This window comes from Montipora capricornis, chromosome 13, assembly GCF_036669925.1.
Source record: "Montipora capricornis isolate CH-2021 chromosome 13, ASM3666992v2, whole genome shotgun sequence".
In the NCBI taxonomy this organism is placed as follows: domain Eukaryota; kingdom Metazoa; phylum Cnidaria; class Anthozoa; order Scleractinia; family Acroporidae; genus Montipora; species Montipora capricornis.
Genome location: NC_090895.1, coordinates 37522801 through 37537800, shown reverse-complemented (window position 1 = coordinate 37537800; position 15000 = coordinate 37522801). Strand labels below are relative to the sequence as shown.

The 15000-nt window shown below is 39.8% G+C and overlaps 1 protein-coding gene across 2 annotated transcripts in view; it reads left to right on the top strand.

The window, feature by feature from the left end:
* LOC138029159 (thioredoxin domain-containing protein 16-like) overlaps nucleotides 1–12866 on the top strand; it is a 28421-nt gene extending 15555 nt beyond the window's left edge. For both annotated transcript variants that reach the window (XM_068876862.1, XM_068876861.1), the window contains exons 13-25: nucleotides 1790–1905; nucleotides 3848–4005; nucleotides 4924–5076; nucleotides 5959–6015; nucleotides 6536–6650; nucleotides 7258–7326; nucleotides 7675–7811; nucleotides 8322–8406; nucleotides 9540–9681; nucleotides 9867–10027; nucleotides 10500–10593; nucleotides 11269–11362; nucleotides 12460–12866. In XM_068876862.1, coding sequence (XP_068732963.1) covers nucleotides 1790–1905; nucleotides 3848–4005; nucleotides 4924–5076; nucleotides 5959–6015; nucleotides 6536–6650; nucleotides 7258–7326; nucleotides 7675–7811; nucleotides 8322–8406; nucleotides 9540–9681; nucleotides 9867–10027; nucleotides 10500–10593; nucleotides 11269–11362; nucleotides 12460–12725 — 1647 coding nt within the window. In that variant the 3' untranslated portion in view covers nucleotides 12726–12866. The remainder of the gene's footprint in view (nucleotides 1–1789; nucleotides 1906–3847; nucleotides 4006–4923; nucleotides 5077–5958; nucleotides 6016–6535; nucleotides 6651–7257; nucleotides 7327–7674; nucleotides 7812–8321; nucleotides 8407–9539; nucleotides 9682–9866; nucleotides 10028–10499; nucleotides 10594–11268; nucleotides 11363–12459) is intronic.
* Nucleotides 12867–15000: the final 2134 nt, after the last annotated feature.

The following is a 15000-nucleotide window of genomic DNA, read 5'->3' as shown; positions in this document are numbered from 1 at the left end:
GTTGAGCAATAAATAGTGTAACAAAGTGAGATATAACATGAATAATTAAGGATGAAGGCAAGAACAGAATAAAAACATCCAAACTAGAAATTAGGAGTTGGTTTGGGGCGAAGGATCCTATCCCTGCGGGTTTACGATCGCAAGTCATTTACAAGTTTTCATGTGCAGGCTGTAATGCCTGTTATATTGGTGAAACCAATAGACACTTCGCCACTCGCATCCGTGAACATCTCGCCTCCGACAAACATTCCCACATATTTAAGCACTTGAGAGGTTCTGATAATTGTCGCTCCCGGTGTTCAGAAGACTGTTTTAAAATCCTCGACTCTGCTTCCACACGTTTCCAATTGAAAATCAAAGAAGCCATGCATATCCTTTGGGAGCAGCCATCTTTAAATTCCCAAGTCAAACATCTTAATTTATCCCTTTCATACTAATTAGTTTCTTTTCTTAGCTTTAACAGTTTGGTTTTTTCTGTTTTGTTTCGTGGTTGGATGTTTTTATTCTGTTCTCGCCTTCATCCTTAATTATTCATGTTATATCTCACTTTGTTACACTATTTATTGCTCAACTTTAGTTTATTTCTCATTTGTCAACTGACGATGGATGATGTTTCATCCGAAACATGTATTGATTAAATATGAATTTCAAAAACATCGTATGGATCATCAAAGCGATATCTTACTTCGTGCTGCTAAGAAGTTTTGGTAATTCAAAGGTATTTTTGTGCAGTTTACTGACTATGTGGGAAAAGAAGATCTCAACAAGTGTTATCATTCGATGTATTTTCTCCTTCCTTTTCATTGGCCGAGAGCCCACCACGTGACCTGCAAATAACTGCTTACAAAATTAATAATTGTTTTGCTGCAAATAATATTCTGCTCCTGCGCAATTGAAATCATGAACACATTTTCCCTTTTTTTTCGGATTTCAAATCCTTGAAGACTGTGAACTTGTTCCTGGAAGTCTTCAGCCATTTGAAGGCATACATTTTGTTAATTAACACTTGACTGTATGTACAGTCAAGTCAAGTCGACAGAATAAATTATTTAACTGAGAAGGAAACCAATTGATCTCTGCCAGCAGCGCGCGCTTACCGCTTTCTCCAAACAATTGAAAACAAACTTGGTGATTGAATGATAAAACAATTTTTGAACTCAGTAAATCGCAAAATATCGTGATGTGTCAGTGTCTCACAGATCAATTATTTGTCTCATCCTTCGGCTTTGGCAAATAATTGACCAGCTCGCCACTGACAAATCACGATATTTTGCTCAACCTCGTCCAATAATTGTTAATTATTGAAATCCAAAAAGAAAATGGGGGGTAACCACTCATTTTTCGAAGGTAATTAATCAACAATATTTGTAAAAAGCTATAAAGTACAAAACAATGTATGCCATTTTATTCCAAACTGAAGGTTAATTATCTCTGAAAAATGCATGGTTACCCCCAATTTTCTTTTTGAATACCAAGAGCACTTGCTACGATCTGCTCTCTCTGCATAGTTTAGAACCGCGCAAAAATATCCCTGTATTAATAAGCACCACCCATAGGAAATCCGAGTATCTCGAGATCCACAGAAAGTATGCACAATAACAATAGTAGGCACCGTCCTTAAATACAATGGAAACCTATAGGTTTTGATTCCTCTTTACCAACATTAATTTTACCGCCAACCAGGCTTCAAACTAGTGGCCCTGGGACTGCAGCGTAGTGGAATTTGTAAACTCGCTTGTACAATTCCAGTTGTAAGTTTTGATAATTTCATCTCCATGTTCCTTTGCAGGATGGACAACAGTTCCCTGTGATTCGTTTGCATTTAGGCAAGTCCAACGATTTTATTGCGTATGCTGGTGAACTGGAATATGGAAGTGTTGTGAACTTCATTACAAACTCAACCAGGTAATAAATTGAAATGAAAGCTCATCAGGGGCACCAACATGTAACAATAATGTTCAGGAGAGTCGAGCTGTTCTAAGAATTTCGCCAAACAGCTATAGATTTCTTTACGAAAACATCACCTGAAAGATTCGCAGCCATGGAAAAAGTAGTCCTTTATGCTTTCAGAAGGGATATTTTTGTAATTTTTGGCACTGAAAAAGGTCACCTAGCAGTTTCGGATGAGCAAATGGTTGGCTGGCAAGTTCTAAGAAGGTAACTTTCAGCTAGCAATTTCTGAAATGAAGATTTCATTCGCTAAAATTTTCAGACATACTTTTCAATTTTCAGCTAAGATATCCCAACAGATCAAATTCTGCTAGGTGATAAAAGCATCTGTTTAGAAAGTCTTTATACATTACAAGGAGCCTAGAAGTGCTTCTCAAAGGCTTTTGGCTTAATTTGCTCGTTGGGTGACCTTGGGTTCAATTGCAGTTAGATGTGCAACTTTAGCAATTGCCAGCAAGTCTGAAAAATTTAGGCTTGTACAGTTCTAAGTTTCATTTCTTGTCCATCCCACAGTTTTGATATATGAATTTTAATATGAAGAAAATTGTATATGCATGAAATGAATCATATTGAACTGCGGATATGAAATCAAGTGAAGCTATGATCTTTGCAGTTATGAATGCCGCAATTTTAGCAATTGCGTAGAGAAACCTGAAAAATTCAGGACTTAAACGGGGTTTGAACCGGTGACCTCGTGATGCCAGTGCGACACTCTAACCAACTGAGCTATGAAGCCACTGACGTTGGGAGCTGGTCATTTGTGGGTGCAAATGTTCCCGTGATGAATGATCAATGAACGAAATGACACATGAAATGAATCAGTTCCCAACATCAGTGGCTTCAAAGCTCAGTTGGTTAGAGCGTCGCACCGGCATCATGAGGTCACCAGTTCAAACCCTGTTGAAGTCCTGAATTTTTCAGGGTTCTCTACGTAATTGCTAAAATTGCGTTCATAACTGCGAGAATCATAGCTTCACTTGAAATTTAATGTATTCTAAAAAAGTATCAGGTGGTAAGTATTGGTCATTTTACATTAAAGATGCTTTGGTTAAAGATCCCGCATTGACCCACTTTATATATTCCACTAGTCTCCTGTTATCGCAGCAAGCTGTGTTCTTTTGAATGTTTACTTTCTATACATGGTACCATGAAGTGTCATTGTGTATCACTAGTATACTTGGGTGCGGTTCGATTGACAGTATTTTGGTATAGGAATACATGGAATAGAATTTAAAAATCCTTCATTTGTACGGAGATTCACATTAAAATTGCCGAACACTTGCTAAAATGCTATTTTAAACATATCCTTATTATCCTTTTTGCTTCAAAACGCCAGACATACTGTTTTCAATCATAAAAGTTAAAATTTGCCAAGTTGTTATCAGACAGTTCATTTAGCCACTATCAAAAATACCATAATACCCTTTGTTTGTCCCTCCAAAATTTTGCATAAGCATTGTCTTTATTTTCTCTTGGGACCATTGTAAGTTCCAAGAGAAACTGTAAACAATGCTTATGCAAAGTTTTGGAGGGACAAACAAAGGGTATTATGGTATTTTTGATAGTGGCTGTTAAAATTGGAGTCCCTCAAGGCTCTCTTTTGGGTCCTAGGTTATTTGTGACTTTTTGTAAATGATTCTGTTAACAAAGGAGAAGTGTTCATATATACAGACGACACAACTATGTATGTTATTGGAAAGACAGTACACGAAGTTGTGTTGACCATGCAAGTGACCCTGGACCAAGTTCAACTTGGTGTTTAAAGATTAGTTATTATTCTGGTCGAAATCGCGATCCGTGATGCACTGTGGTTAAAAGATGGAAGATAGTTCTTCACTTTATATTTTTTCCCATTACTTGTATGCGCTAACTTTAGCTTCGTTTTCCTTTTTTCAAGCTTGAAGATGCCAGTGTTTTTACCCCCCAGTTTGGCAGACGAGGTACCAGTTGTATTCTCTAAATACAGCGAGGATTCAGAAGCCTTTGTTCTCGAAGAAGAATCGGAAAGGGAAGATACGTCTTCCAGCGAAGACGAAGACGACGACTTTTTGCCACGTGTGTGATCACCATATTAATTCTCAATACATTTGAGCGGTTTAAATACAATTTATAGTGTTGAAATGAGAAATGAACGTCGCCATTTCATTTTTTTTTTTCTTTTTACACACTTTGTGGTTGGCTTAAAAATTGTCCAGTGAGATTTCTCGCTCGTAGAGGGGGCTGCATTTAATCCAATTGGCGCGTTGGAATGCCCATGTTTGTTTTGATTGGCTAAAGAATTATTGCTGAATGGTTGCTGTTTCTATGACAAACTCAATTGAAATGACTAGTTTTTTCTAATAGCAATGAAGCTTGGAAGCTGTGATATAGAGGTTTTGCACGGCAGCCATGTTGCATGGCAGAAACAATGAAAATGTTTTGCATAAGAAAGAACATTTGTTCCCATAGGAAAAATAATCTATTGTTCCTGCCATTCAACATGGCTGCCGTACACCTTTTGCACCAGTAATCTTCAGTAGACCATTTTCTAATTCTCGCGGCTGGACTGGATCTAGCATGAAATTTTAGGCCTATTCTCTATTTTAGAATTCCCCATAATACACTTTGTTTGCCCCCCAAATTTTGCATAAACCATTGTTTTCAAATGCTCTTAGGAATATGCAGTGTCCCCAAGAGCATTTGAAAACAATAGTTTATGCAAAATTTGGGGGCAAACAAAGTGTATTATGGGGAATTCGAAAATAGAGAATGCGGGCAAATTAATTTGTGTGTGAAAAGATTTACTAGATCCAGTCCAACCGTGAGAAATATAGTTACTGTATTGCTTTTCGTCGCGTTTTTCTTCTCAACTGTCATGCCAACCGCACAAAATTTTACATAAGTTTACAAGCACATAAATTGTTGACTATTCTCAATGGCATTCCCTCTATCTTTGTCTTCTTGTTAAAGGCATTTACTTTTAAACTTTTCCAGCTGAAGAGATCGAAGATGATGAGGTATCTGCAGCTGTGCTCAAAGCTAAGGTTACAATTGCCCCGAGTGACCTGGTGCCTTCACTAACTGACAAGACGTTTGATGCCGTCAGGAATGGCAATGATTTGTTGGTCGTCGACTTCTTTCAGCCTTGTAAGTAGCAAAATGGCAAGTTCTGATATAGTATCTCATTTAATCCTTATAGTGGTTTACTTATACACGGAATAGTTACACCCATCGCAGACTCCAGAAGCCAGTTTCAAACAAGTTTAAAACAAGTTTAAACTGAAGTACCTGTTGAGGTATTGCATTGTAAACCTTGTTTAACCAGGATGACTGACGAAGTATTGCAGCTTTGAGCATGAAAAATTTTGCTACCTTGCAAAGTCTGAGCGATAAAGGAAGGGAGCGATCTGCTTTCTTCGATTACTAGCCCTTTGAGCCAATCACGAAGGAGCAAAATAGAAAGAGATTGCATTCGGACCCCCCTGCTCTTTGCAAGAAGCAAGGGGGTTCTTTGCCGAATTCCCATCGGGTTTATAAATAAGGGTTGCACGATGGGGCCAGTGGTTTATGGTCTCTATACGAGACTATATTGACAGTCTAGCGCACGAAGAAGCCATTTCAAAAGTAATACTTCTAGTCTATGTGATATTAAGTGACTTTTGAGACTTTGAAGAGGTTGTCTCAACTACGGGTTGGAAACCCATGCCTTCCTGTGCCAAACTCTAGGAGTATTCCTTCATGCTCCAGGCGTTCAGGTTGTGGAAAGCGGCGAAATCTTAATAAGACTAAAAGATGTCGAAAGTGTAGGAAAAACGAGAGAGAGATGCTAAATCACTTCTCGCATGTTTCCCGCACTTTTCCTTGCAACGGTTTTTACCACTTTCTGAAAACTTAAACATGTTAGTGATCCCCGAATCTGCCAGTCTGGTTATCGTTTTACAAAGTTGCAAAAACCTTTTGACACACCTGGTTTAGGAGCAAGATATTCGTTGTGTTACAGCTTGATGCAAAATCTTGGTTTTTTTTTAGGGAACGCTCGTTGCAAAGCGTTTTTGCAACCGTTTGTAGATGCTGCAGCTATTTTGGGTAAGTAATTTAGAGGCTGTGTCAGTATTGAATATTTTTCCTAAAATTAGTCTTGTCATTTATTTGTTTCTGCGTTTCAGCGCTAGTTGGTAGCTTCAGAAATTTCCTGCCACATTATAATGAAAGATGAAGTTTCAATTGTATATTGTCTGTGTCAAAGAAGTATTGTGCAAGCATTGAGCAGTTGATGGGATCAAGGGATACTGTATGAAGGCCCCGCGACGATGGCGGGGGAACTTTGTTTCCTGAAATGTTCAGTCATGGAGAAGTGTGTTGAAGAACCTTTTTATTTTTTCTAAAAACAATGCGGACATTCCGATCACAGTCCCTTATCGGATAAGCCATAAAATTTTGACCATTTGCAGGTATAATTACAAAGGCAGACAACTAAGACTCCTACGTTATTTTAAGACTTTAAATGTTGCCCTGACATGGTTCAAGCCCACAACTTCCTGCCCTGTAGTCAGATTCTCAACCAACTGAGCCCATTGTAGCGTAAATTGTTTTTCGTTGTTTTAAGGGGGTCTTGATGTTGGAAGTTTTACGATCAAGCTGGCTCGTGTCAACTGCTTCGACTGGAGTGATGTTTGTCAAAGGAATAACATAACTACTTATCCTACAATCAAATTGTTCCGGTGAGTTTTTAGTTCTCTTGAAACTTAACTTTCTCTGTACCAATAGCGGATTGTCTTCCATCATTCACCCCCGAGACCTCCCTCGTTAACGGGTTATAGTGTGTAGCGTCTACCAGAGTAAAATATTTGAGTGACACTTCTTTGGTTGCGATCCATAGAACAAAGAAAACACTGACTTCAGCAACACATCTTGGGAAGTGAGACATTTGCTTTCTCCCCCTCCTCTTTTCTCCCTTCCCCCTGCTCCCTCCTCCCTTCCCCCTCCTCCCTTCCTCTTCCTCTCCCTTCCCTCCTCATGGGAGACTTATCCATCTCATGGCTGTCCTCCCTTCCCAACAATATGTTCTCCGTTGCCAAGTTTTACTCCTGAGGGGAGAGACTGTGGAGAAGAGTTCCTGGTCAGAAGAATCAGAAGAGATCTTGCCCTCCAAGCACCCACTCCTCCACTGGTCTGCTCGACTCGAGCCTTGGCAAGTAGTAGGCTAAATTGCAGTGTTGTTAATTTTCTAATCTCCGAAGTGTTGAGAGGGGACAATTTTAAGTCCGTGAATTTGTACCTTCTTTGTACAACTTTGAAGACTTTCTGCCAATTTCTCTTATCCTGCAGCAAAGGAATTGATGAGATTGTCTATAATGGACCACTGGACAGTAATTACTTGACCAAAGCAGTTTTGCTGTAAGTATGTTTTTAGTTAACGTAAAACAACAATAGACACGAGGCTCTCTTCTAGACATTTTTGACAACACCGAATTGCGCAGACTTGAAATCGAGTCCACCAAATTCCGTGCCGTTTGTTGCGGGATCGAGCCAAGTAATTCTAAATCTCAGGTTTGGAAATCTTTCATCGCCCTATTGTTGTTTCAAGTTATTGAAGTTTTCGTCACAGTTAAATTTCCAATCGCTCTTGCACAGTTTGAAAATACCGAGGCAATCGAGATTTTTGTGCAATAACTTCATCCTTTCGCTTAAAACGTTTACATGTTGTAAAGACTTATTTAGTTCGTTTGTGCTGCTTTGCCACAGGCTTCAAACAAGCGCTCCGGTACGTCTCGCGAGCAAAGATGATGTACAGATGTTTTTCGATGGTAACCTCCCCAAACTCGCCAGGAAGGCTACTGACCTTTCAATTGTGGGCATGTTCGCCGACGAAAAATGCACAGGTACTATTATTTAGCAAATCGCTTGGAATTAAGCAGTTTAGCAAGTTTTTCTTTTCGTGAAATTCATATTGCTGTCCGCGTGGGAGGCGTTGGAAGGGACCCGAGGGTCGGGAATTTGGACGCGTGAGAACGAGAAGGGCACAAGAGAAAATTCTCTCTTCCTCGCGCGCCCTACTCGTTCTCACTTCGCGCCGATTCTTTCTTTCCTTTTGTACGCTTGCCGCGCAAGCTGTGCGTGTATTACTGCCGAGGCCAATCACAGGAAACACAGAAAATCAAATGAACCAATTAAATCGCGAGGCAGGGACATGGAGCCAGCAAGTCGCCTTTTTGTTTTTAGCATTCGCTTTTTATTGGATGGATTTTAAAATCAATCACTGCGCTCGCGGCCATTCGCAATTGACGCATATTTCAGCAACCAATTTATTGGCATCGTAAAATCTGGGTGCGCGCAAACAAGTTTGCTTCTGCTGTGCTTTGCTTTGATTTTGATGTGAATTGTTATTGCAGAATTCAAAGCCTACGAAATAGCGGCTCAGTCTCTTCAAAGCAAGTTCTTCTTGGGATACGTTACTGGTGCAACAGCAAAGAGCTTGTAAGCTGATTTATATTCTTCATTTTGTTGCATCTAAATCTCTCAGTTGAAAAGTAAGGACCCCTAGGGTATTTTTGCTCGGTGGTTAAATGCGTAGACGCATGTGAAAGTTGCTCGAATTCCATTCTCGTCCCCAGAGCCCTCCGTTTCTTTTCGGTGAAACGCTTTTCGCCGACCAAGCATGACTGATAATCCAAGATGGCGGTCAACAAACAGCATAACAGTGACCAAACTCTTAGAAGATGTTTCTATGCCGCTAAAAATGAATGAGGATTTGAAATGAAAGACAAACAACGGAGGTATCTAACATCGCGTTTCCATCAACGGTAAACGTCGGACTCAAATTTGTAACATCTCGCTCTTTCCTCATTCTCCCATCGGCTCTTCGTCTCGTTTGCGTGACTAAAGCGAGGGCTCGACTGACTTCGAAGGGAATGCTGGCAGTCTATGTTAGATCCATCTATTGAGCAACTTTTCCAAGGACGAAGACAAGTTAGAATAAGATAGTTTTCATGCTTTTGCGACGAGCAGCAGCCCGAGCCTGCCGTTTTCCGTTTGTCGCTTCACGTTTCACGAGAACACGATGGTAAATGTCTCTGTTATGTTATAAATTATGACGAATAGTTTGTCGTTAGGGAAAGGGAGGGTGAAGGATGTTATAGCACAAATCATCTCGGAGCTCTCTATTCCCACATGGTTGATTGCCAAATGATCGGCATTTTCCAGCAGTACCGCGCCTTTTTCTGGGCGCTTTCGAGCACCATCACTCCTGGCGTAACGAAAATTGCGCCTAGTAACTCTCTGCCTTCTGTCTTTCTTTGTTGGGTGCCTGTGTAAGTAACTGTTGGCGGAGTTAAACTTAAGTGTCTAAGGTCTTACGATCTGGAGTCATCCGAAAACTTCCGAATGTTTCCGGACATTTTCGGTCTTTTCTCGTGGCAGACGCATACTGGAAGAAACCGTTACAACAAAAATATAATGGTAAAAATCATAGCCATTCATTTTTGCTGTACTCTCAAATGCACATTCTGTACATTCATTCAAGTGGTCTTTAAAAATTATTCCGAACTTTCTTGTGGTTTAGTCGGTGGTTTTTGCAATCTCTTTCTAACTTTGGTTGATTTTGTCCTCAGATCTTCTGAATATGGCCTCAGACTTCCTTCCGTTTTGGCTTTTAAAAGAAGCGATCCTTATCAGCCTTTGACAGTCTTTTCAGACCCATTTACATCGCAGCATATCATCGACTTTGTTTCTGGATCTAACATACCTTCATTCGTAAGTATATAAGTCTGGTTCCCATTGTAGTACTCTTTCATAAGTCTTATAAGCAGCGATCTCGTTACGCGAAAAGGAGAAGCTGGCCCTTTATACCCAGTGTCCTTTTTAAATCCTTTCTCAAAACCTTAAGATTCTGTTTATTATTTAAGGCCAATTTATCTTTAATTTATTTATCTTCTCAGGGAGAGCTGACACCTTTTAATCTGCCTACTTACCTTGCGCATCAACGTCCACTTCTTATCGTGTTTAGATCCGACACTGAAGATGCATCCTTTACTCCTGTCGTAAAGAAAATTGTGCGTGACAACTCTCTGCCTTTTCTCTTCCTTTGTTGGATGCCTGTGTAAGTAACTGTTTGGAGAGTTAAACTTAAGTGTCCAAGGTCTTACGAACGGGAGTCATCCGAAAACGTCCGACTGCTTTCGGACATTTTCGGTTTTTTTCTCATGGGAGTCATCCGAAAAAGTCCGAACACCCGGACATTTTCGGTCTTTTTTTCGTGGGAAACGATATGACAAACTGTTCAGAAGAAACTCCAGCAAATTAAGCCTAAAACTGTCGACAGAGAATCTTCTCACAGCATAGATAATTGAATCTTTCCAGGTATCTCGAGATTTATCGAAAACCAAACAAAGACGGGAAAACGTTTGCCCGAAGGTCATGTTCGGTCTTAAACGTTTCCGAAGATTATACAACTATTAACTGAGGCCCCGAATAGTTCAAAAAATCTTGCAAGCAATGTACACCTCCATCAGAGTCATCCCTTTCAGAGTGGCTTTTTCATTTCTGATTTTCATGTTTCAATATATTTTTAGTTACTCCAACAAGGATGTCAATGCGAAAATCTTAAAGACGTACACAGGCAGCACTAATGCTCTTCCAGCGTTAGTTCTGGTAGATCATGAAAAGGTTCGTCTTAGGTGGATGTCTTAAGTAATTTATAAGCCACAGTGGTCTCGCTGTAGTACGGCGCAGTGGTAGGCAGTGGTAAGTTTCAAACGAGGCGTGAAGGGATAAGCACTTGCTTACCGGAAATGAGAAAAGATCATGATTAAAAAAACAATAGGTCCTGTCAAATTCAACTAAAATCGGCACACTTCCGATTATTGCAAACGAAGAAGTTTCAATTGCGCGCCAAAAACCCTTAAGGTCCTTTTACAAGCGTTGTGCGTTTCAATAAATCATTTAAAAGAACGTTCTTGGACGTCTAGGAGAATGGCGATATCAAGACTTGTGACATGTCTTATTTAGCGAATGATTGCGGTTCTAAAGCCATGCCAATGAGGCATTTCAAGCGAGGAATCCGCATTTTAAAATTTCAAAATTCCAAGCAGGTCTCACCGTAAGCCTCGGTTTGGTTCGCCGGTGTAAAACGTATTGACGTCAACGCTGTTGAAGACCGTCGTTTGTTGCACAGTCTTGTTGTATCTACTCTTCGTTTGTACTTTGCCCTCTAGACCCGTTTGTGTTAAGTACCAGCCTTCGTTCAATCTTTCTTTATATTGACCGAAAGGCGGCGCTTCCGTTCTGGTCAAGGAAAACAGCGCCGTTTTTTTATCCAATGGACGTTGTGTTTTGCTTCAGGGAACCTTTTATCACTACAAAGGTGAAGTGACGAAGCCTGCCGTCTTAAAGTGGGTGGAAAATATCGTCTTAGGAGGCCAGGAACATCTTTCAGGTTAGTCGTAGTTATGTTTTCTTAGAGTAGTTGTCTTGAAACTTAAGTGAGGTGCAATCTCCAAGGTCTGGGCACTTGTCCTGTTTGCACGAATAGATATTGCACGATCTGGTCTGGTTTCCTGTAAATGAACACTGATTTAAAATATATATCTATCTTCGTTAAGATGGAACCTCGATTATATTGTAACAAACAATCATTCACCAATGGTTCTTCGAAAGACAGGGCCACCGTGACTTTTTCGTGGAAGTTAACGTGGCGTCACAATATCGTTGCACATAATAATCTGGAACCGATAGTTTTCGTTTTGTTTTATGCAATCCGCACACGATCTTTGTTTTCAAAATAGATTACATCTCCCTCTACTGAGAGCAGAATAGAGCACTGTGTTGAAACTCGGAACACGAAGAGGTCCAAAAGAAGACGATTGCTTCCTTACTATTACGAAATACCGAGAAAAGAATACGGCCAACGTCTTCCAGCATATCTTCGTGTTTTCGGGTTTGCTGAACTCAGGTTTCTGGTTGTTATCGTATTCGTAGTTGTGGTCTTATTCCTTCTGGAGTTCTTTCTCATAGTATTCTTCTCGTGTAAGTTAAAACTCTATGCCGTAGTTAGCACAATTGGTTTTGATGACTCTCCATGCATCCGATATCCTTTTCTTGCCCTTTCAAACGACTTTTTGAGTTCAGTTTTGAGATTGTCGCAGTTATGAATCCTACTTTAGCAGTAACGAAAGGAAAGCCCGTTAAATTCATACTTGAACGGGAATCGCCTCATCTAAACACTCGGGGGAGTTGGGAGAATTCGAGACAGTTATGCAAACCCTCGACTGCGTCTGGGGTTTGCATAACTGTCTCGAATTCTCCCAACTCCCTCTAGAGTTAAGATGAGTCTATGGAAACACGGAAAAAAGTCCTCTATTGCTTTTATAAAATATTTCTCAAAGAAAATGCAACAAATGAAGGAAAATGCTGGTTAACTTCTTGATTGAAAAAGATTTTCTTGACACACGTTCATATTTCCTACCAGCCAATCAAAACGCGCGTCTGATAATACATAACCAATCAATATTTTGCTCTTCGCGTCGACCGCAGGTTCCCTGCCAGACAGAGAATGGAAGCCTCTTTTGGAAGGTTACGACTTTCTGCAAATGATAGATGAAGAAGAGGAGGAGAAAGAGAGAAAAAGAATTAAAAAACAGCAATTTGATAAAACGATAGCAAAAGAAGATCAAGAAGGCGAAGAAATGCATTCTGAGCCGACGGAACCCGAAGATAAGAAGACCGACTTCCGCGAAAAGCCGAAGACCAATCGACCTCGGCGACCGGAAGTGAAACATACAGTCCGAGATGAACTCTAATGTTTGTTGTCTTTGTGACGGCAATCAAGTGTTCCAGAAAGTTATATTATTAGATGAAGACGTTTTAGAGTGGGACACATCATCACAAAAGCGCGGTTGTATGACGGGAGTAAATGAAGCTTTTTCGTCAAATTGAGGGAAAATTCCGCGTTCCAAAACTTCACATTAATTTGATGAAAGCAGGGCATAATTATACCCGTCTGTTTTCATCCGAGCAGTAGCTCTTACAAAGCCCCAAGAGGAGTCGCGAATATAATTTAATTTATGAAACAATACTTATTTGAAGTCCTTTTAAAAGCAAGCTCGTTCCCAGGGTCTCTCTTCTCTGCCTCGTTTGCCTTTGAAAACAAAGGACGCAGAGAAGAGAGACCCTGGGAACGAGATTGGTGTCTACAAGAGAACAATAGACCATTTTCGAATTCTCACGGCTGGACTGGATCTAGCATGAAATGGAGGCTAATGCGGGCAAACTTTTCAAATGCAAATTAATTTGCCCGCATTAGCCTCCATTTCATGCTAGATCCAGTTCAACCGTTAGAATACGAAACTGGCCTATTGCTTACATTTTCCAGATAGATGCAAGGATCTTTTCCTTCCAAAATTCAATTTAATGCGAAAAACAATTACTATTCTTAAACATACGCTTTTGGGTTGTTTTCTCCATTTTTCTCCTCTGGGGCCCGTTTCTCGAAAGTCCCGAAAACGTTCCGGACCCGAAAAGCCATTTGTGAAACTGCCAACCGCTTGTTTTGGAAAGCCGATCTTTTAAGATGTTTTTAAGCTAGCTAAAAGAAACATGTCTGTGAAGTTTGACGACTTAAATCCTTTCCGTTCTTTAGATACAAAAGGAATTTTGACACCCGAAAATGCACCGAAAAGTTTCGGGACTTTCGAGAAACGGGCCCCTGGTTGGTTAACACTGTCTTGAATTTCAAAGGACGAATTGGAGTTGAATCAAAATGTTCGGCACGAGTGATGATTGAAAGTTCCCAATTTTGAGGACTTTCAAAACGTCACAAGTGACCATAAACCGGAAGTGCACGATCAAGTTCATACGATTTTTGATTTGTTTTTTACTCAATAAAATTACAACATCACTGTGTTTCCATAGTAACTTCCGTATAACCTCTGTTGCACTCCATAACAATTCTCTATAACCTATTTTGCTTTGTCATTGACCAATCAAAAAGGCGAAATTCGTTTGAGTGTTTGGTAGTTAAAATTATAAGATTAGCATTACACGCATTTGTAAGTTAAATAACGACGATAAAAAGGTGTCTATGCTTTACAGCGTGTTTTTTTTTTTTGCATTCACTGTCCATCAATAATTTTGCTTTCTGTAACGCATGCGTTGATGGTTGTTGATTAAAAGACTATAAACTATTTCGTCCTAACCACGTCATACTATCGAAAAGACCAAACGATAATGCTATAGCTTCTTTGAAAAGAATCACGTATCATGCGTGTTTGTGCTGTGAAGGGTTTGTCGATGTTGTTATATTATTGTTAGTACTATTAGTAGCAGTAGCATTATAATCATCATCATCATCATTTTCGGAGAATTTCCCCAACAGTACAGATTTCTATAATATCTGGATGCTTAGACCAATGTGCCGGTTTTCTGTAGGTTGTTAGAGAAAGTACCCAGAGTGCCAATCACAATAGTTGCGATTCTAACCTTACGTAGTCGCCATAGTCTCCCTATTTCAAAGACCATGTCAATCTATTCTCGGTTTTCACATGACGTCACGACCGCCATGTTGGTGCCCCAAAACAAAGAAAAGGCGGCCATGTTGGTGCCCCGACCAAATCCTCCGGGAATTTAACTTTATTATTATGCAAACGCTTCCTTTTGTTTTCGTTGAAAAACATGGCTGTTGATCACGTGAGTGAAAACCAGCAATTTCTCCTCTTTTTCACGCTCCTTCACCACAAGCAAATCCAGCTATCAGCAGTGGAAGCGACATCAAAAAAATGGCATTCGTTTGTTTTCTTGTCCATCACGACAATGTCAGGCCAGTTATGCGGCAATTTCCGGTCTGCCTGAATGGCAAAAATTATTGTTATTATTATTATTATTATTATTATTGTCATTGTTATTGTTATTATTATTATTATTGTTGTTGTTATTGTTATTGCTATTACCAATTTTTCATTCGCTATTTTCGCAAATCCCGTAATACAGGTTCATTTTGGGAGGTTATTTGCATTAACAGTCTCTTGAATTTAGAATTGAAATTGATTTATATCTTGTATATAAAGCATTTTAATGCTT